The 22,293-nt window shown below is 45.6% G+C and overlaps 1 protein-coding gene across 2 annotated transcripts in view; it reads right to left on the bottom strand.

Annotated features, from left to right (window-relative positions):
* The window catches only part of CTNNBL1 (catenin beta like 1), a 100,972-nt gene that overhangs the window by 60,182 nt on the left and 18,497 nt on the right, over positions 1–22,293 (bottom strand). Inside the window, exons 3-10 of one of the 2 annotated variants that reach the window (XM_065414367.1) lie at positions 20,602–20,708; positions 15,473–15,612; positions 11,625–11,722; positions 8,337–8,430; positions 5,292–5,383; positions 1,531–1,603; positions 1,235–1,293; positions 9–157 (exon numbers count right to left, since the gene is read on the bottom strand). In XM_065414367.1, the coding sequence (XP_065270439.1) occupies positions 9–157; positions 1,235–1,293; positions 1,531–1,603; positions 5,292–5,383; positions 8,337–8,430; positions 11,625–11,722; positions 15,473–15,612; positions 20,602–20,708 (812 nt within the window). The remainder of the gene's footprint in view (positions 1–8; positions 158–1,234; positions 1,294–1,530; positions 1,604–5,291; positions 5,384–8,336; positions 8,431–11,624; positions 11,723–15,472; positions 15,613–20,601; positions 20,709–22,293) is intronic. The other variant, XM_065414368.1, reaches the window with a different exon arrangement.

Raw genomic sequence — 22,293 nt, 5'->3', positions numbered from 1 at the left:
ATATGTACCTGAGCATGAGGTTCATCAGCTGTAGCCCCTCCCCTTTCAGGAAGCGATCTCGGTTGGAGCTCAGCATTAGACAGGAACAGAGAGAGTCAAACAGGTTCTCCATCATTTCCTGCTCCTCGGCCGTGCTTGGATTGTGTCGTTTAAACACCTGCATGCCAAAGGGGACAAAAAAATGTAAGCCCTTACTTGGTTGCAGATGAACACTGACATCAAACACAAATTAACATTTCGCAGGGCAAAACTTCAGAGTTTAACTTGTAAATTACAATTTTGCACAAGCCTGCAACTGTGATGGTAGCAACCACCCTCTCGGTGCATTACCCCCCATATCTCTGCGCCTTTCTCATTTCATTTGGCGTGATTGACTGTTATTGCCATGTCCCAAATGGCTGCTAGCAAATGGGATTAGAGCAGAGGTGGGCAAACTACGGCCTGTGGCCACATCCGGCCTGCGGGACCCTCCTATCTGGCCAACCTACCACGACCCCACTAGCATCCCTCAATAGTCACTTAGGCCATTCCTCACTTCCTCCCAACCAATCTCTGCCCAACAATTCCACATAATTGTTAGTTTTTCCTATGATTTTTTTCTTCTGCACCCCAAAGACAAGGCCTCCCCTGTTGTCACTAGTCTTTACTCCTGGTTTTTTGCTTAGTTTCTTCCTCAACCCTTCTCTGTATGCAAGCCTCAATGACTATGATACAGCTGAACAGTCCTTGATAGTGAACACCAGAAGTAGTTGTTGAGTGAAGCAAATATAAGCCTGAGCCTAGACCTTACCCACGCACGTCACTCTCACTTCAGCGAACAAGTAGTAGTTAAGGATACAAACCTGAGTAAACCCCCTTAAAGGGCAAATAGGCAATGTGGTCTAGTGCACTGAGCAGAGGATCCCAGGAGCACCCGAGTTCTAATCCTCGCTTTACCTCCAAGTCTTGATGTAGCTTTAGGTAAACCATTAACTTCTCTCGTGCCTCAGTACTCACATCTCTAAAATGGGGACAACCCCCATCGGTCTTGGAGGGTGAGCTCCCAGTGGAAGTTTCTAAAGTACTGTGAAAGTGCTGAAGAGTGAGCATTATAATGCAACAATGTATACAAGCTGCCAAGACAGAACAATACCTAGCATCTGTTCCACTCCTGCTACTATTTTTGCTCACCACTATTTTCAACCCCAATCAGTGAGTCTCTCAATGGCAGACCAGAAGCAAATGAATTACTCACAGATAACTGCTGAAGCAGCACATCGATCCCATCCAGCTCCCCAAGCAATTCCCTGTTGTCTAGAGGGGAAAAAAAGAGAGGAAAAAATGAAGCTAACTGTCAGATTTTACAGCCGTCTAACACTGATACATCAGCAAACAAAATCAATACAGCTTGACAGAGTACAAAAGCTGCAGAGAGAGAGAGAGAGAGCGAGAGAGAGCAAGGGGAAGCCAGAGGCAGAAGAGTGCTGTCATGATCTGAAACAAGCCTGAATCCTATCCTAACAGAATATCAATACCAGGGCTGCATCTCACCATCATTATTCTGGAGCAGAATGGCCAGCACCTCACTGCAGTACAGCTTGTTGGCATCAAAAGGCATCTTTGCCTGTTGGAAAAAACAAGGATGAGAAACCCCTCAGGGGCACTGCTCTGGGTGTTTATTTTGATGTAGAGAACGTGCTAAGCAGATCACTCAACACATGAGCAACGATTAAAACAAAACACAAACAGCAATAATCTTACAATCTGACTCAGTGCCAAGAAAAAAATTAATTCTTCTCACTGATTTAAAAGAAACAATCAAATCAACTCTGATCCCTGCCGATATCCTCAGAGGTAAAAGCTTATGTAACCAAGTACGCCTGGCAGTGGGCTTGGAAAGTCTACAAACTGGGATGCTGAACATGGCCTGCCACTGGGCACTTATAGGGAGAAATGTGTTGACAGATTTTCCATACCCATTTACAGAAATAAAGATTATACATAGGTCTGTACGCACGTATCCTCACCCCAGTGTGAACAACCTATACCCACCTCACCAGGAACTGAATTAGGGTCAAATGAATCACAGTAAAGCTACCCAGTGGCAAACACTGACCTCACACACCCTGACAAGGGCCTGAGATGCATGAAGCAGGGCAGCATGCAAGACTCTTGCACTGCCACAGCCCAGACTGTATCGGGGCTCTGGGTCTCAATCCCACACCTTGCCCGAACACTCCAGTCACTCGGACATGATGAAAGCGAACAGCCTCGAACTCTTTTCTCGGAAGAAAGGCAAGACCCTTGGACTGGGATCACAAATCGTGCTCAAGCCCCCAGTTTTACCTACCAAGCAGTTTCATTGGAGGGAACAGTTACAGATGGACAGTAACAGTTCAGAAGCACTAAAGGCGTTTACAAAACAGGCAGCCTCCTTTAGGGTTTTTACTTTCCACTGCCGGACCATTAATCTTCCCTTGTACACAGAGAAAAAAGTAGTAACACAAAAAGGGTTAGGTTTAAAATAGTGTTTGTCACCAGCCACTCTCTGCCTGCCACACACGGCTACCTGCAGCTTCACTAAGGGAGCAGTCACTACGCAAGGTGTCGTCTGGACCAATCATCTCAGTCTGTTGCCACATTACAGAGAACAAAATAGACTAATATCCAGTGACAATAATGAAAAGTAGGATGCACCAAGGGGCCCCAATGTACTGTTTACACTAAGCCTTTTCCCCAGAAAGATCCCAAAGCACTCTACAGACTGCAGCTCTTCCTACCAATCGTCTGCCAGCTCTGGAGATGGAGCATGGCAGCCATTCTGGGCCATCTGTAAGAGTAACCAATGAAATCGGGGCATTCCAACTCCCTGTTGAGACAGGCACTAGGAAATAACAGTCTGTCTCTGACCCACACTCCTGGGTGATACACACACTACACACTAGCAACACAACACAATTTTTATGAGGAAGTAAAATATAACTTCTCCCCTTGAGGGCGTTTTGATGGACAGAAAGCAATTAACCAAGTTAGAATACAGTCAGGAAACCAGAGTTCACATATCTTTAATCTTGTGAAAGAGCCAGGTCTCTTTAGAGACCTCTGGCCAGAGCCTTTGTCCTACGTCTCCTCCTGAGGATGGGACCTCCAGCAGCACAGAGCCCTTACCACATGTTGAGGCACTGGCTTAATTCTCTTCTCCTGGAACCGGCACTATCTACTAACTCATCAACGCCACTTCTTGGGAAAAACAAGATTCTCCTTGCAGGTGCTGACTGGACGGAGACTTCTTATGCTTATCCCAGCCCACGATGTGGTCCTGGTCCAGCACATCTGTTTGCATGCAAAGGGCTAACGCGGTTGGCTCAAAAGAAGCCTGAATGCGTTCGGGGAATAAATCAGCAGCACACTCTCGAGGACTGCAATGCAACTTAACAGATTGAGGGCTCACTCACTGACCAAAAAATAAATAAAAAGGGAACCAAAAGCCCACACAAAGCAAGGAAGGTATTTCCCATCCAATACTGAAGCAATGGGAGGGGGCAGGCGTGTGTCTGCGGTGGCAGAAACGTTCAAATCAGCCAAGTATTGCCAAAAGCAAAGGTCACTGAATGAAATTTCATTAGTGTGCACCTTCCCACAATGACAGCTGTAAACAAGAGCAAACACTGCCTGACCACATTGCACTTACACCCCACAGAAATTAAAACATGTCAGAATGAAGACAATGCCTGCCTTCAGCACCAGGCTTGCCAGCCTGTCAGCGTTCACGTTCGGCTGCACTAACCAGGGGAATCCAAGTGGTGATTATTTTGCTTTCCTAAGTTTCTAAGTCTTTCAGCTGTCAGAGTAATTACATAGCAGAGAGTAGGTCTGCATTTAGTACATACCTGCCTGGAATACAATTAGCTTTACTTTTTTTTGTTTTTAGCCAAAAGAAACATAATTATGTTACCACCTGCAGTCAGAAATTATAGGTTACTTCTGCTAACAACTACGAAAGGGACACAGAGGAACATTTGCAGACTTATGCAATTGGTGGAATATATTTTGTGGTTCAGTTGCCTTTTGACTACTAAGGTGTTCTGGGGTGGGGGGGGGAGAGAGGAGGAGGTTCTCCACTGCTAGAGGTGCTAACTTTGAACAACACAAAGGCAAGGACTTGACCACTAGCATGCCCTCAGCATATGAATAGGGCTGTTAACTCACTGGCTGCAGCAGCACCCCCACACCCCCCTTTTTAAGGGAGACTCACCTGCTATTTCATACGGGATGTTTTCATGCACTCTCCATTGTTTTCAACAGACTCTTCGAGGTTAACAACATCTCAGCATTTTCCTTGTGGGCATCCAAATGCTGAACCCTTCTTAAACTTACCCCAGCCCAAAGTGGGTCTTGGGCAAACACTCCTTGGCATGCAAAGGATTAAGTACTTGGCTCTTCCTCTGACGTATTTATTTCCCCTTCCTACCCGCTACTGGTTTTTCTGCAGAAGCAGTCAACAAGGCTGTCTTTTCTTTACTTGTCCACCAGCATTACCGGGAGGAACACACGTGACTCAGAAGACAAGTGCTTGCTAGCGCATAACGGCAGTGAAGAACATTAACATGTGGTACCAATGGTCTGGGCTTATTTCTTGGCAACATTGTAATCAAAACAAAACACAGATCCTTCTGATTCAGAGAACATTCCCTACCACATCCTAATAGTTACACACAAAGGAGTGTGGAGCCTTGACAAGTGAAAATTACTAACATAGGCCCCGATCCTGCAATTGCAGACACCAGGGTGGACTACTACACCCACGCAGAGCCCTGTTGGTATCAATGGGGCTTCTTGCAGGCAGAAGGGTTGATCTACATGGGTTCTCATTGCAGGATCAGGGCCATATTTACCAAACAGAACACACGAGAAACAAACAGAAAAGCAAAGTCTCAGAAAACACAAATTATTACAGAAACTCTACCAGCCTGAGACTCAAATTGGAACCCTTCCCCACAGACTCCCTAAGCCCCATGCACAGGTGCTAGCATACAAAAGCATGTTCTTCTGATTTTTGGTGCTCCACAAAAAAATTCAAGAGGCACATTTTCCAGTCTGGAAGAGGGAAGGCTTGAAATCTATTGCACTCACAGGTGCTGGGAGTGGAAGGGAAGGAGAAATTTAAGGGACTGTGAAATCTGCATTAAATGAAAGAGTCAATACTAGCCCTGGGCCTTTGGTACTTATGCCGGACATCACCTCAAGCGCAGCAGTTTCCAGGTCACTGGCTTGTTGCTTATTATTGAAAGATGAAAGGGGAATAAACTCACCTTCAGTCTCTTGAGCAACCATTGCATGAGGCCCTGCTGCGCAGCTTCCGTACACATCTCTGGCCGGAACTCTGCCATGTTCTCAACAATCGCTGACAAGAAAGATACAGATCACAGCCTGAGCCCATTTCGTTTCCATTTGTGCTCCAGTCCTCTCCCAACAGGGGCACCTCTCCCAGCTCCACACTGCTCAGTCAGTTTTAATGTCCTCCCAAGGGCTGCAGTTCTTGTTTCAAAAGTTAGAGGTCTTATTTAAGCTATACTAGGTATAGGGCACGGTCTCAATTTTCCTATTTCCACAGTGATCCATCTTCAGACGGTGTGTTATCAGCTCCTGCAGGGGGAGTCTGAAGAAGCTGTGAACTACCTTTCCCTCATCCCTAGCCAGAGTTCCTGCACCATCCCATGTGGCAACTCCTGCTGGGAAAGGCTGAATTTCAAAGATTAGTTCCCACGCAGTGATGTGAACAAAACCAAGTTTCCTACTTCCAGCCGCACATTCCTCCAGGTCTCAGGAAGGATGCAGAGCCAGAGAAATGACATCTTTAATTGAGTACCAAACGTCCCTGACAGCACAGCTTTGAATGTTCTGCAGGTCAAATTTGAACTGGCCACAGAAGTGTGTGTGTAAAAAAATGAAATGGAGCCCACCTAATGGATTACTCTACAGAAACAGAATTTTTCAGAGAACAGCCTCTCATTTGCTTTAAGCACTGTGCTTTACAGAGAAACAATAACGAACATTTAAAATAAGCAAATACAGTACCTCAGTTGTTAACAAATTGTGGCCCCCAGAGACATACGTGGATGGTCACAAGGTACTAACACTCACTGTTTTCATTTGCATGAAGAGACAAACCAAAATATCTATCTATTTTCCTAATATGATTTGTTATGAAGCCATTGCTGTGGTTGCCAAAAGGATACTACGCGACTGTGAGAGGGGAAGGTGATGACAGAATGGAAGCATTCTGCAAAACAGTCGCCACATTGCACAAAAGTTTGAGGACCCCCAAAGTAATGTTGTTACAGCAGTGGTTCTCAACCAGGGGACGTGTACCCTGGGGGTACTCAGAGGTCTTCCGTGGGTACATCTTCGTGGGTACATCAACTCATCTACATATTTGCCTAGTTTTGCAACAGGCTACAGGAATAGAGACGTGCACAGATACAAAATTTGTATCCGCATCCGATCCGCGAAACACAAACATGGTCAGCGGATATCTGCAGATATGCAGAGCTCTATACATAAAAAGCACTAGCCAAGTCAGTACAAACTAAAATTTCATACAGATAATGACTTGTTTATACTGCTCTATATATCAGTGGTTTTCAAACTGCAGGTCGCAACCCAGTACTGGGTCGCGGAATGTAAGGCACTGGGTCGTGGCGGCTCTGGTCAGCGTCGCCGACCAGGCCATTAACAGTCCCGTCAGTGGTGCTGCCCAGCTAAGGCAGGCTAGTCCCTACCTGTTCTGATGCCGCACAGCACCCCGGAAGCGGCCAGCAGCAGGTCCGGCTCCTAGGCGGGGGGACCATGGGGCTCTGCGCGCTGTCCTCGCCTCGAGCACCAGCTATGGAGCTGGGGGGGCGGTGCCCAGGGGCAAGAGCCACACACTGCCACTTGTGCGTCTCCGCCTAGAAGCTGAACCTTTGCTGGCCACTTCTGGGGCACAGCATGGTCCGAGGACAGGCAGGAAGCCTGCCTTAGCATCACTGCTGTGCCGCTGACCGGGAGCTGCCCTAGGTAAACCCACGCCCCAATCCCCTGCCCCAGTCCTGAGCCGCCCAAACCCCTCATCCCCAGCCCCACCCCCAGAGCCTGCACCCCCAGCCTAGAGCCCTGACCCCCTCCCACAGCCCAACCCTCTGCTCCAGCCCAGATCCCCCTCCCACACCCTGAACCCCTCATTCCCAGCCCCACCCCGCAGCCCTCACCCCCACACTCCAACCCTCTGCCCCAGCCCTGAGCCCCTCCCACACCCCAAACTCCTCATCCTCAGTTCCGTTAGGTCACAGGCATCAATTTTCTTCAACTGGGTCGCCAGAAAAAAAGTTTGAAAACCACTGCTATATACTAATACACTGAAATGTAAGTACAATATTTATATTCCAATGGATTTATTTTAGAATGATATGGTAAAAATGAGAAAGTAATTTTTCAGTAATAGTGGCTGTGACACTTCTGTATTTTTATGTCTGATTTTGTAAGCAAGTAGGTTTTAAGTGAGGTGAAGCTTGGGGGTACGCAAGACAAATCAGCCTCCTGAAAGGGGTACAGTCATCTGGAATGGTTGAGAGCCACTGTGTTATAGGATACATTTCCTGGGCTCTAGATCAGGGGTTCTCAGAACAATTTTTTTGGTGGCTTAAGAGTGTGGCCACCAACCCTCACTGGTGGCCGCTCTGAAAATTTTTCCAAACCGGAGCCCCACTGCCCTGGGTTGAAGCCCAGAGCCGGAGCCCAGGGCCTGAAGCCCAAAGCCTGCTGCGCGCACACACTGGCCCCACGTGTTTGCTGAGGTGCTTCCCGGAGCCCCCAGGAGGCTGCGTGGTGCAGGCTGCTGGTCCCCTGCTGGCGATGCCAGCAAACACCAAGGCAGCCAGGAGCAAAAGCTGGGTGCTGCAGGGAGGGGCCACTGCTTTGCCCCCCCTTCCCCCGTCTCCACCCAGGAGGCTGCTGGGCCGCAGAAAAATCCACATTTGAGAAACACTGCTCTAGATGGTAACAAATTAACGGCACATTTATTCCTAAGAAACACAGCTGTGGTAAATGAAGATACTCTTTTGGCAGACCACAGAAAAATACATTTAATACATGAAGAGGAGGCAGCCTCTTAAAATAATACAGCTTCCTGTAACGAAGTTATCTGTTGAACAGATTTATGCTGTATTACTAGCCAGCTAAATGAAAGCAGTATTACATGAAATTCACGCAAGGCCTTTTCTGCCCCCTCTGGTAGTTCACAACGGGGACAGACTACACACGCCCGCCCCTCTGTTGACTGTGTCAGAAAGAGATACTGTACTGTCATATCCCCTTACCAAGCGTGTTATGGACTCCGTCAGCCTCCTCTTTTACACCTTCATCTAGGCGCTCTAAATTCTGGACCAGCAAGGCCACAACCTGGCCATCAACCTAAGTCATTGAGGCCACATGGAGAAAAGAGGATTGGGGTGGAGATGGGAAAGAAAGGGGGGGGGGGAAATCAATAAGCACAACAAAAACACTCCAGAAAGCATGCCTCTGATCAGGAGACATGAACAATCTTGCTCTGAAATCTCAGAGCTAGCAAAGGATTCACAAAGTAAATTCACCACTTCGTTTTTCTTAATTAGACAATTTTTGTGTCAGATAAAACAGAAAAACATCTGGAGGAAAAATATGAACCTTGTCACAGTCTGTTATTCCCTAAATCACCCTGATTGATTTATAATCTCCCTGAATTTCAAAGTGCTAGACACTAAAAACCAACGGGGTATCAGCTGCCCGTCAGCTATAAAAGCAGCTTCCCTAGTTTCAATTGCTGGTTTATCTGCATTTTTTCCTTGGCTGTCAGAAAGCAGCTGAAACAATGCCTGTGAAGGCAGCATCAAAATGTAAGGGGTCAGCAGTCACACCAAGGGAAGTCTTAGTTCTAGGTGCAGAAAGATAGGGTTTTAAAAAAAAGGATGGTTTTGGCTTCCATTATGTGTGACATCACATAGCCACCTGGCCAAAGCCAGCTGTAAACAATTAAAAATGAATCTGACTTTTATGGCAGTTTTGGGGAAGCCTTGGACAGCGTTCACTTGGGCATTGCCTTGCCTAGGGTTGAAAGGTGTGATGTAAGCTCACGTTAGCTAGCTCAATCTAACGCCTGCTAACGCTCTGTCACAACAAGGTGAGTCATACTTATGCACGTTCTGAGCTGGCTGAGTTAAAGCCCAGGCTCTGTGCAACATACAGGAAGACACTCTCTGCCCCAGAGAGCTTACATACTTCAACACGTCGGTACATTTCGGAGTGCAACACCTCTGTTAAGATCTCCACTCCCCATACATGGAGATGAAATGACGTGCTCCAGGCCACACAGCAAGTCAATAGCAGAAATGGGAATCCGGATTCTGACGTTTGTGGATCCCAGCCCCAACCAAGGCCAACCCACTAAACAAACAGCATTACTTGAGTCCTGCTACTAGCTAAAGTCTAATGTGACAATCCTCAGTTTTAAACAGGAGAGTGGGAAATGCAAGCACAGTGTCTTCCCAATCACAAATCCCATTTGCTAACTCAGGTTTTCTATAAGCTCAGTGAGTGCAGTAACAGCAGGGTTTAGGTTGCTGTAGTAGGTAATGCAACAATCTCTAAACAGGCCTCCCAAAGCGATGCCCACATCCTTAAAATAAGGGAGCCATCTAGAAGCGGATAGCTCAGGTTTTCTCATGACGTGGCTGACCTGTTTCTTTCGAAGTGAACAATCAAACCTGGCTATTGTGGGCTGGTGACAAGAAACACACAGAAAGAGCTTTTGTTCGATGTACTGCTTTCAGTGCATTTTATAGAAAGAACCCTCCCTATCAGCTCCCCTCTTCCATTTCATTCATCCAGCAACCCTTCTATGAAGGGACAGTAATTAAAAACAGCCCAGAGGCCAGCCAGAGGAACTCCACTCAGGGCCACTGTAATTAACCTTTGGAAGGCAACATTACAGCACGTAGGCAAGAGGGATTGTAGGAGAAAGAATACAGCAGTCTTCTCACCCTGCTCCTCTAAGAAACCATAATCCCCTATCCCCTTAATCTCGACATAATAGTTAGAGACCAAGCCAGAGTCCAGGTGGTTCACAAACACAGCAATTCACTTGGAGAAACTGCCTGAACGGAGAATGGACTCCATCTCTTGCATACAATTACAAATAGTTCTAATGGCATCCCTTCCCTGCAATGTACGTCTGCTCACACTGGGAGCTTTCACCTTCTACTACAATGCTGTAAAAAAGGATATCATGCCCAAACACCAGGAAAAGAGGGTATCCCACCAACATAGCAGATGAGAGGCACTCGGTACTGTTAACTAAACAGAGAGTTCCTTCATGAAGGAAAGTAAGACGTCAGTAGTAGTGCCTTTTCAACTGGTACAGGACCATGCCATGCCGTTGTTTACTCTCTGTGGAATAAGGGATAATTAAACTCTCTTCCACCCATAGAATAAGTATGTGGCAGGATGAGTTTGTCGGCTTATACATAAAGAATTTTGAGCATTTTCTTTGCTTGTGTAAAAAGAACAACGTCAGATCCACCTTGGTAGGATCGTGCCGTTGTTAGTTGGCTTGAAGCAGGCAATATTGGGTGAACATCTATGGGCTGCATTATGCAGGAGGTCAGACTAGATGACCAAAATGGCCCTTCTGGTCTTTAAAAAAAAAGTAATAAAAATCTGTGAACCAACTATGTCAGATTTCAATTTTCCCAGTATGAGCAGCTCAGAGAACTGCCCTGCTTTGCAAAGGAAGCAAAAGAGCAGGTATCAAGTTCCTATTTAATTCAATATGACACTGCTGCTGTCACCGAACTGACCTCATTCTCCTGCTATAACAATACAGGAAGCACAGTAAGAGACGACACAGAGAAACATGCCATCCCCAGACAAAACAAATTAAAAACAACCTCTTCCTTCCAAAAATCAGGTGGTCTGGTGATGCAGAGGAGGAACTTGCCCCAAGAATTCATTCATACCAGAAAAGAAACCCATCATGGCTGTACTCACAGTATCTCAAGCCATTCAAAAGAAAATGGATTATTCAAACAGACTAGGAGCAAGACAGTTCTGCCCCGCACTGAGAACCACAGGCTAAGTTCCCTCTAAGCTGCGCGGCTACACAGCAGGCTATCAAGAGCTGCGCAGGTGGGGAGAGGCTGCTCTCCCCTGGCCCCAGCCCCAGAGCTGCCACGGCCAGGGAAAGGCACCTGTCCCCCGGCCCTGGTCCCGGAGCTACCGCAGCCAGAAAGGGCTGAGGGGAGTCCTCTCTCCCCGCCACAGCCCCAGGGAAGCCTGCACCCCAAACCCCTCATCCCTGGCCCCACCCCAGAGCCCATGCACCCAGCCAGAGCCCTCACCCCCCCACACCCCAACCCTCTGCCCCTGCCCTGAGCCTCCTCCCACACTCCGAACCCCTCGGCCCCACCCCCACCACACATCACCTCCATACTGGTGCACATAACAAAATTCATTCCGCAAATGGATGGGAAATATTAGAGGGAACATTGACGCCACAGGTATAAACACATCCTTCCCCTCTATAAGGTGGCCACTGATCAGCCTAATCTGGAGCGACTGAAATTGCTACTTACTAGAGCATCAATGAGGACTTCAGCTCCGTCTTCACTCTCATGGAGCGTGTCTATGTCCGTCAGTTCTTGAAGCAGATCCACCACGGCTATGGACACATGTGGGAGATGTTAAGGATAACCAAAGTCATAATCAAGTCCTCATTTATCTTCATACTTGGCCCAACGTGACTGTGTGTGCTCACCGACTGCCGAGACTGGACTAGCAAGGAGCGACAGAGGAAGACCAAGCATTGCTTTCGCAGCCCTTGTTTTCATAAGCACTAAAACTGAGTTTAGTAATTGGGAGTAATACTGCAACATGATCATCTATTTGTTGTATTTGGCAATTTCACTGTTCCCCAGTGCCATTTGCTTTTTGTCATTTTTAAACCAATTAAATACTCTAGAGCTGGTTCAACTGGTTACCAGCCATTTTACATTGTAGCAATTGTTAAAACTCTAGTTAGGAGCACAGAAAAATGTAGCAATTTGATTTGTGTGCATTATCCTCCCAATGATACCATAGCTAACTTGGCATAGCATGCACCCCACAAACAAGGCCGTAATAGGACGGTGGAGTGATAACCCTCTTCTGCCTGGCCCAATTAGGAGAGCGTGCTTCTATAACCATGCACCCCACAGGAACTGCGAAGATCCTGCCAGCCCAATTTTCATTCATTAGCACTGGGCTGCATAACACATGGTTCTTTTGACTGCTACACAGCTCTTTAGTACAGCTAGACGTATTCCCTCTCATTACACCCACTTTCCTATTCTCTTAGACACACTGATCAATCCTGCCCAATTCCCACTGGGACAGAACAAGAAATCCAGTTGTCAAGATGTCCTACATAACAAGATTCTGAAAGAGCTCTTTAAAATCCACAGGCTAATAAACTGGGCATCCATTTGTGTAAGGATGGAAATGTATTTTTATATACTTCGTTATTTAATAAGGTTACAGTCCTGACTTAACCAGACCCAGGAAATTCTGTAATACGACTGCCATTTCATTCCCACGTCAAACTGCTACGTCCAGGCACTGTAGAATCCTCAGATCAGTAAGTGATAGTACCTACTTCACATGCAGCAGCACTCATGTAAGGGGCTGAGTTTGGCATGAGTAGGTATACCTGCACCAGCTTTAATCTAGCTAGCATAGGCAACAACAGTACTGCAGATGGGGTGGGATGGACCTCAACTCAGGCTAAGTGCCCAAGTGGGAGCCTGGGTACGCACTTGGGTTGTTAGCCCTTGCTGAAGCCCACCCTGCCATGTCTACACTGCTGTTGTTACCCGTGCTAGCGAGACTGAGGCTAGCACAGGTATCACCTACCTGTGCTACAATCGCACCTTCATTTGTAGAGTAGGCCTACCTTTAGTGAGGCGAGACTAGTTTTGCTGATACAAAAACACAGGTTACGCTCGCAAAACATCAAAGTCAGGCCTCTGCTCCCCTGAACATAGAAGTAAAGTTTTTAAGTGACTTAGGAGCCCAAGACCCATTAAAAGCCAGTGACAGGTTCCTAGGTCACTTTTGAAATGGTCACCTATACAGTTACCACTAAAGACAACACCGAATTGCTAGTGCTAAAGAAACTGAAATCCTCTAGCCACGTAAGAAACGCACCATGGGCACGTGCAGGATGGTTTCCCCCAGGCTACCTGCGATTGTGCTGTAGTCTCTCTCGTGGTCAGGATAGTGGAGTTTCTATGCCATTTCCATCCATGGAATCTCTACTGAGCCTGCCAACAAGGATGCCAGTTGTGCAGGTGAGTTCAGGACAAAGGAAAAGGCTTCTCTGGCTCTCCTGACTTTTGCTAATTTAAGTCACAGCCTAGTCATTATCTTTTACTCACATCTTTTGCACTAACTCAGTTGAACAGCTGCCTAAACAGATCACCTGGATTCATCCCCTCACCTCTCCATCCCCTCCCTGCATTAGCCCCTCCAAAGCACTAATCTAAATGAAGTGTGAAGAACTTGTCCTTTGGTGTTCCCTTTGGGGAAACGGTTTCAAAACCGTATCCTGTTCAGTTTTAGTAAAGCCACCAAGAGACTTGAATGAAGAGCCCTATTTCCTGTATGTCTAGGAGCTTCATTTCAATAGTTTTTCATTTTTGGCTTGAGCAATAACCTAGCATACAGAGAGGTGTTACTGCAGCCTACAGTCTGCTTCCAACACATCTGAAAAGATTTCTACAAGCCTGTAACAAGAAATATGTTTTCTCCCAGGTTTACAGCTCGCAGGCCAAATTTCTGCCCCCAAACTAATTGACAAACAAGTTTTGACTTTTTTTTTTTTTTATAAAGAAGGAGGGGGAGCTAGCAGTGCAAATACTGACAAGCCCTTAACAAAAGTGATCCCAAGACACATCTTTTTATGGCTGAAAGGACAAAACAAGCTGTGTTCCCATATGCTCCAGCTCTTAAGGTCACCGTGAACCAGCCAAAATCCCCATAGTTTATGTTTTCCCTGAGAATGACAAATTCAAGATAACCTTTCGGTGCTGTGCACATTGTACACAAAAAGCCTGAGGTCTCTGGTGAAAGTATAAAATATTAAACCATGATGTCCATGAAACTGGTTATGCATGGTAGGCATTTCCAGCTGTACAACAGTAAATTGTTAACAACCTTATACTTGAGAATAATTTCTATTACAGATCACAGATAAGACAGCAGCGGTGTTGGCTGTTTTGCAGAGATCAGCATTCTAGCAGACCAAGGTTATGTTAGATGCAAGTTAAAATAGTCAACCCTGTAAATAGTGCTCTCTGATGAAAACTGCAATGTAATGAGATTTTAAAAATATGTTTTTATAATATAATCACTATATCTATTTGCAAAGATTGTATCACTATTTTTTTAAAATATAGAGTATTAAATGCAAGAAAAAAATTGCTAAAAGAAAACTGACATCCTTAACTCAAACAATAATAAATATTTAGCATTTTTACAGCACTTTTAACCTGGAAATCTCAAAGGGCCTAAGAAAAGTGTCAGGCATTATCATCTGCTTTTTCACAAATGGAAAAAAGGAGGCGGAGAGATTTTAAGTCACACGGCGAGCCCCTGGTCTCATCTCCCAATCCAGGGCCCTAGCCTTGGACCAGGCCGCCTGATCAGTTCACTAATGCTGGTTCAAACACAGTACATGCAGCCTCCCTCCGGAATGGAAGAGGGGGAAGCCATTACCTGATTTTTCAAGTTATGTTAAACTAGCCATTTTAAAGAGGGAATAGAATTTTACAGCCACTTTGAAAGTCTTTGCCTCTCACGCACATCACCAGTAAGCCAAGTATCTTGTGTCAGTCTGCTCCTAGGCCGAAGCTCAGGTGTCCTGGCAACAAAAGGGATTAATGCAGTTATGGTGCTTCTGTTCAGGACAGACAAACCACTGGTACACAGCAGACATAGGTCAAAACTGAGGTTCTCTGGTAGAACCTGTGGGGAACAAGGACTGGAATAAATAGCATGAATGGATGCATGCTAGCATTCAGGTGCCATACCCTCAGCAGCATTTGTAAAGGAAAGCGCACTGCATGCTTGTCTGTGGTTAGCCCTCCGCTTTACACGAGTGCCCAAACAAAACCTTTAAAAATGAAATTAAGGCTAATTACTCAAATGAGATGACGTGTACATTAACAGTTCGGCAGGGGAAAATAAGGACACTGAAATGTTCAGGAGAGGGAGTAGCTGAGTAAAGAAGGGTTTCAGGTGAACAAAAGACGATGGAAATTTAAAGCGGTGGGAGGGAAGAGAAAAAATATCTAGCAGTCTATGTGAAAATGGAGCACAAGAGATTGCAGAGGTGCCTGCAGAAAGCCTTACTCCTGGGAGAAGTGTTCTAACAATGAAAGGATATCTGTATTATCGTGTCCAAGCAGCCCTAGGAGAGACTGTACAGCGTTCAGCTCTACCAGCAGGTGGTAAAGATCAGGCATGGTCGCAACCACATGCATTTCCTGAATGATGTCATTTAAATCCAGCTCAGACTCCATGAACCTGTGGACAGAAGCAGGGCAAAATTGGTCAGTGGGAATACAAGTGCATCAGCTATCCTCACAGCAAAACGCAGGCCTTCCCGACACTGAGAACAAAGCAGCCACACAACCCACCAACCAAGGCTCATTCATCCAGGCATCACAGTGCCACTGTATTTCCAATCCCCCTACAGGAGGTGTGGGAGCTCCCAGGTGGAGCTCTTAACTACAGCACAGCAGTCGTGTGAAATCGAAGTTGTGCAGAGGAGAGGTGCCCCTGGGGCAGGGAGTCAGTATTTTGTTTACAAACAGAGGCCAGGTGATTAAGGTAAGAAAGGGCTGGTGATTAAATGAAGGGTCTGGAAGTGTAGCTTGTAAAAGAGGAATCCCTCAGTGGAGGGGGGAGGGGGAGGGGGAGGGGGAGGAGGAGGTTGTTTTAGAGAGAAAGGGGATTCAGAAAAAATACAGGTTTCAGAGTAGCAGCTGTGTGAGTATGTATCAGCAAAAACAACGAGGAGTCCTTGGGGCACCTTAGAGACTAACACATTTATTTGGGCATCAGCTTTCGTGGGCTAGAACCCACTTCATCAGATGCATGGAGTGGAAAATAAAGTAGGCAGGTATTTATAGACAGTACATGATAAGATGCGAGTTGCCTTACCAAGTGGAGGGTCAGTGCTAACGAGACAATTCAGTTAAAGTGGAAGGGGGCTATTCTGAACAGTAGAATACCAAGAATACAGCAAAGCACTGAGCCAAGGTTACATTCAGAAAAGGGGGAGATTTAGGTGTGTAGGTGAAAAGAAGGGGTCAAACCCAGGGCAGGACTAGCAGTGTACAGAGAAGTTCCCACTCTACCTGTGGTACTTATGTGGCCTCATCACCATAGTATCTAAGGCTTCACCTCACAATGTCTAACCTATTTCTCCTCCCAGCCCCTTGGTGAGGTAGAGCATTGCTGTTATCCCCATTGTACAGATGGGGCACTGAGGCACACACAGACTAAAGGCCAAATTTTCAAAGGTATTTAGGCACCTAATGAGAGTTTCAAATGCACTTAGGTTTGGTGCTTTGTAAACCCTACTAGATATCTAGCTGCATCTTCGGGTGCCTAAAAGCCTTTGAAATTCTGTCCTTAAAGCACTGGCCTGGGGTCAGACAGGAAGTCCATGGGGGGAGTAGAACCCAGGTCTCTCAGGGCCAGCTCCCTATGCAGCAGACCAGCCTCTCTCTCTGCTGCATGCTACAAAAGAGGACTCTGATAGCTGGGAGCAAAACCAAGGCAGCCAGTTCTCTGAGACTCCACAAATGGTCGCAGGACGGATGTCATGGTTGACAGCATGAAAAGCAGCACAGAGGTTAGGAAGGCTAGAAAATGAGAGTCAGATGAGAGGAGATAGCTTAACTCCCAAGGGGTGGCAGGTTCTGCCCCATGCTGGGTTGTAGAGCAATGGCTGCTGTGCAATTTTACATTTTAACTGAAAACCATTTTGTTCAGTCATTTTTTGTTCTGAGTTTGAGAAAAGGAAGGAATGAGAAAGTGTCATATGAGTATCCGATGTGTTTATGCCTCAAATTCTTAGGGTTTCAGCTGTATTCAGGCCAATTCCAGAACAAAGAACAGAAACTGCAACCAAAGAGTCCATAAAGCCGACGATTATTGTCATGATTTGCATTATTCACTGGGCACCATCTGGGTGCTCAGCACTGTTCAAAATAGGCCAAAAAATCCAGTCCCTGAGCCAATGCGTATAAGCTGTGTGACTCTGGATAAGATGGCTCAGATATTTAAGTATGAAGTGTATAGTTATTGATCATACTGTGATGTTAATATCTATGAGTGGAGGTGCTGATGGCAATAAAAGTTTTACTTGATTAAGGACTAGAAGATTTGACCCTCCAACTTTCTTTCTAAAGGAAGAGCTGCCCAGAGCTCCTGTGCCTGTTTATTTGCCTTTTCTGCCTGCAGTGGCCTTGATATATTTCAGAAGACTCAGGTTTTTTTCTCAACTTTAAAATATAGAATTTTTTTGGTGTTTGGTTTTAAATATCCTCCTGTGAGAACTGCAACTCAGTCGCTGTAGTGTTGTGTTTAAGAGCCTTCTGGAAAGGAACTAGAGTAAAAGCAGTGTTGCCAATGCATGATTTTTGTCATGAGTCTCATGATAATTGTTTTCCTTAAAGCCCCAGCTCCTGGAGTCAAGTGGATCTGTGATGATTTCAGCCTCTTTAAAGAAAAAGTAAGTTTCTAGCCCTCATGACTGTGTAGAAAGCTCCAAAATGTGACCCCAGTGCACCCTACAGGCTCAAAAAGCAGAAGACAAATAAAAAGAAGATCACCACATCTGTTATTTGTACATAATCTCATGATTTTAAAGCGAATCTCATGATTTTTGGTGAGCCTGATTCATGATTTTTGAACATTTGGGATTGGCAATACTGTGAAAGTGACTTGGAAGTGTCAGTTTCATTCCTGTTTAAGATTAGATTCTAGTCTATTATTTGTAGTGAAGTAACACCTCTAGAGCCCCAGGCAGGTGCAGTATAAACTCACAGGGCCTTGCCCTGGTCGGATGTTTCCAAAGTTAAATGATCTAGTCCAAGCTTGATGAACTGGAAAAAAGTGATAGAAAGTCATCTACATTTTTCTACAATTGTTTCAATTGTTGTAGTCAAGAGTTAGTAACAAAGAATATAGACCTCTACTCCGATATAACGCGACCCGATATAACACGAATTCGGATATAACGTGGTAAAGCAGCGCTCCCAGGGGGCGGGGCTGCGCGCTCCGGCGGATCAAAGCAAGTTCAATAGAACGCGGTTTCACCTATAATGCGGTAGGATTTTTTGGCTCCTGAGGACAGCATTATCTCGGGGTAGAGGTGTACATTAAAATTTTAAACCTAACCAGTGTTCCTTAAGTGATTTGACATAAGATGTGAGAATATGTTAGTTTTAGAGCTGAGTGGGTCTAATATTTATTAAATCCTCTTTTTTTTTTTTAACATAGGAATTAGAATCAGTGCTCGTATCAGCTAATTTCTAAGTTATTATCTGCAAAAAAATCCCTAGAGTTTTCAGGTGCCCAAGTAGCCCTTGGAATCACGGTTAAAGTTGCCCCCCCCCAAAATCTGAAATGGCCCCTGCTATTCTGCTCACATCATCGCAAAGTCAGTCACTGGATTCAGAACTCACTGCAAACAGTTTGTCATATCACTGCACCTGGGCCCCGAAAGCATTTTATGATGTGGCATTCCTGCCCTCTCTAATTTATGTATATCAGTTTAAAAGAGTAAGTGTGCAGGCTAGTTCCTACATAGAGAATTCTTCTGCTGACTCATCTTAATGTTAACATGTGTGGGTTATATTATCTCCAGTAAGGGTACAAGAGGACTTGGGTGTCTGTGTGAGACAGGGAGTATAGGGGCAGGGGCAGAGACCTAGCTCCAGCCAAGCTTAGGAGAAAACAGGCTGAAAGTTTACTTGAATTTAAATTCAATAAAGGCAATCCCCAGAACAGGGGTAAGTTTGAATCAGACCCAGCGTCCCTGTACTGGTGTGAGGAAAGTGGTGGGGATGTCACTTGCTTACACTGAACTTCTCTCCTCTTGCTTCAGATTCAGAAAGAAGGGTTTTGTAAACTGGCCTTGCTGAACTGAGTCTTTGCTTCTCACTCTAAGCAAGCTCTGACCTTCAGAAGGGATTGTCTTGGGGTATTAGACTCCCAGACGTGCGACTCACCAGTCGGGAGAAAGGATCAAGCTAGAGGGCAACAACATAGTACCAAGTACCAACACTGCCTGTTAAAACTAGAACTCAGATGTGCAAAAGGGACATGGATTCAGCCTGACATGTCACAGAATATTTCTTTTGCTTCACACTGTCAGAACTCCCTCCCCGCTTAACGTGGCAGAGCACATATCAGCAGGGCCTGGCAAAGTTCAGGACTGCGAGAAAAACAGCAAGAACTAATGAGTAGTGACTGCAGCCACAGACACACACAGATTTCAATCCAAGAGCCTTGGACGAACTGTGGGAGGGAGCTCCCTGTGTTCAAACAACAAATACTTCATAGGAAAAGTCAGATTATCAACAGATTTGCACCACTCCTTTTGCTCAGTGTAGAGTATTCTGAAAGTTCCCATGATGTGAAGCAGGATTCCCTTCACATACACACTTGGTAGTACAGTTACATGATTTGGCTGTGCTGAGTGTATCAAAAATTATGAAGAAAAATGGATCCATTTAGGAGACACCCTTAAATTCACGGTCACCCCTTCACCTTCTGAAACGCCCGGCACCTACATTTATTAGGTAAACAGAGCCCTCTTTAGACTTTGGGGCTGGCAAGGTTAGAAGCCATGGAAAGGAAGGAGCATCAAAGTGTGGAGAAACTGAGGGAAAAGTACTAACAATGAGGAGAGATCGGTGAAAAAAGAGGGGACAACAAGGAAAGGCCAAATTAAAAAAAAAAAAATGCTTTGAAGAGAAAGTTTTAGAGGGACAGTAGAAATGGGCGAACAATTTATGAGTTTACCCTGTATAAGCTTTATACAGGGTAAAATGGATTTATTTGGGGTTTGGACCCCATTGGGAGTTGGGCATCTGAGTGTTAAAGACAGGAACACTTCTTAAGCTGGTTTCAATTAAGCCTACAGCTGTTAGGGGACGTGGTTCAGACCTGGGTCTGGGTTAGCAGCAGGCTAGCGGGTCTGGCTCAAGCCAGGCAGGGCACTGAAGTCCCGCACTGAAGTCCCAAGCTGCCAGGGTAGGAAAGCAAGGGCAGACGTAGTCTTGGTACATCAGTTGGCAGTTCCCAAGGGGGTTTCTGTGATCCAACCCGTCACAATTTCAAATACAATTTACAGGTCATACCTGGCAATAATTGCCTTTAATCACATGATCTTTCACACAACTGAACCTGCATCTATGATTAAGAGATTAACTTTGGGCTCAAGCAAGGAGGGAAGGCTCATAGTGGGCGAAACAGAGGGACTGCACATGACATTACTTTTCTGGATTATCTGGGAACTTGATCCGCAGCTCTTGATTTTTGTAAGACCTCTTCTCAAAAGTGAGAATCATCTTCTTCACCGAACTTTCATCCAGAGGCTCATCCTAGCCAAACAAAACAAATATTGCTTAGTTTTCAGAGATGGACGCAACACCAACCTGGCAATAAGTAAGAGTAACCAACAAACTGAGCCAGTCCTGGATACACGTGTGATAGAACAGTAACCAGGAGCAAATGACAATCAGAGAAGGAAGCTCACCAAAAGTCTCACTGCAGAAGGCTGACATAGCCCTAGTGTGAGCCACATTTTCAGATTAAGCAAGTCCAGTTAGCAAAATGTTTCCATGAGACCCACAGAGACTGTCTGCATAAACAAGTGCATCTACTCAGTAAATAAAAAAGCTATTTAATGGCACTGACATGAACTAAGCTACCAATCAGGGGACTTAGATTCTAAAGGGATTTTTAGAAACTAGCACCTTGGGCTACTGGAAAAAACAGAATGCTCGGATATTATTCTTGTTGCTAGAGACCGGGAACTTGCACACTACATGATTCCCAAGATTCCAGCCAATCAACAGGCTTTTGCTTGATCCATTCATCCTCCAACTCAAACACTAAGGAAATCCCGCATTATCTGTCTCACCCATTAACCACAGCAGCAGTGGCAATAGCTCAACATCAGAAAGTAGAGGGAGATTTCAGAGATGAACGTTAGAAATGCTGCACACAAAGGACAATGATATTTTATAAACCCACGTGATTCCACTGTGGCAAAAGTCACTTGTTTTTCATCAAACACGAAACAGTTACTTCTTGCTGTCTATCTCCTGGATTTACAGCAATCCGGGTGTTAGATTTATACAATGATCTTTTCCCTGCCCCTTAATAGAAGGGCCAGTCCCACACTGGGTCTCTGTCTCCAAGACTTGAAATCATTTACCCTTGATAGCTGTGTGACAGCGATGGCAATTTCCTGCAATATCCTTGAAAGACCTTTATTAAGTTTATGTATTACTGCGGTCTGGGATTGTATGTAACCTCTCTAGTGGGGAGACATAAGAACTGGGAGTATGGACTTTTGGGACAATAAGGGTTAAGTGGATTTCCAGGGGAATACCTAGGGAGAGGTTAATGCAAATTCCCCAACTTCGGTTATGCAAAACCCAGCCTTTTGAAGCTACCAAGTATCTGTTACAAAAGTCCAAGATCAAAGGCCCAAGCTGTATAAAGAAAGGACTGAACTGCTCAGCCTTTGTTCTGGTTCTAAGGCAGGTGAACTTGTAACCATGGGGAAAACCCAGCTGTGGGTTTGGAAGGACGAAAACCTACTGGAGCCCTAGGGTGGAGTTGGTGTAATCTCTGGTAAGATTTTTAGTATGTCTGTAAGAACTTATATTGGTTTTTACCTGATTCTCAGTAATGTTTTTACCCCAAGATTAAACATGCAGTGTGACGACTTATACTTGTGAGCAGTACACTGGTCACTGCCTTCAGAGAGAAAGCACAATGCAGGAGCCGGCCCTCAGGCAGACTGGCTTGCCAAGGATATCACAGTGCAAGACTGGGAGCTGTGCAGCATTACAACTTCAGATCAAAAGGGAATGAGACACAGGTCTCCACCCAGGTGAAGTGACAGCTAGGAGCCAGAAGCCTTGAAGTGAGTGCCCTTGGTGACCACGGAGGGGG

Source organism: Emys orbicularis, chromosome 12, assembly GCF_028017835.1.
Source record: "Emys orbicularis isolate rEmyOrb1 chromosome 12, rEmyOrb1.hap1, whole genome shotgun sequence".
Taxonomy (NCBI): Eukaryota; Metazoa; Chordata; order Testudines; family Emydidae; genus Emys; species Emys orbicularis.
This window is presented reverse-complemented; position numbering and strand designations above follow the sequence as displayed.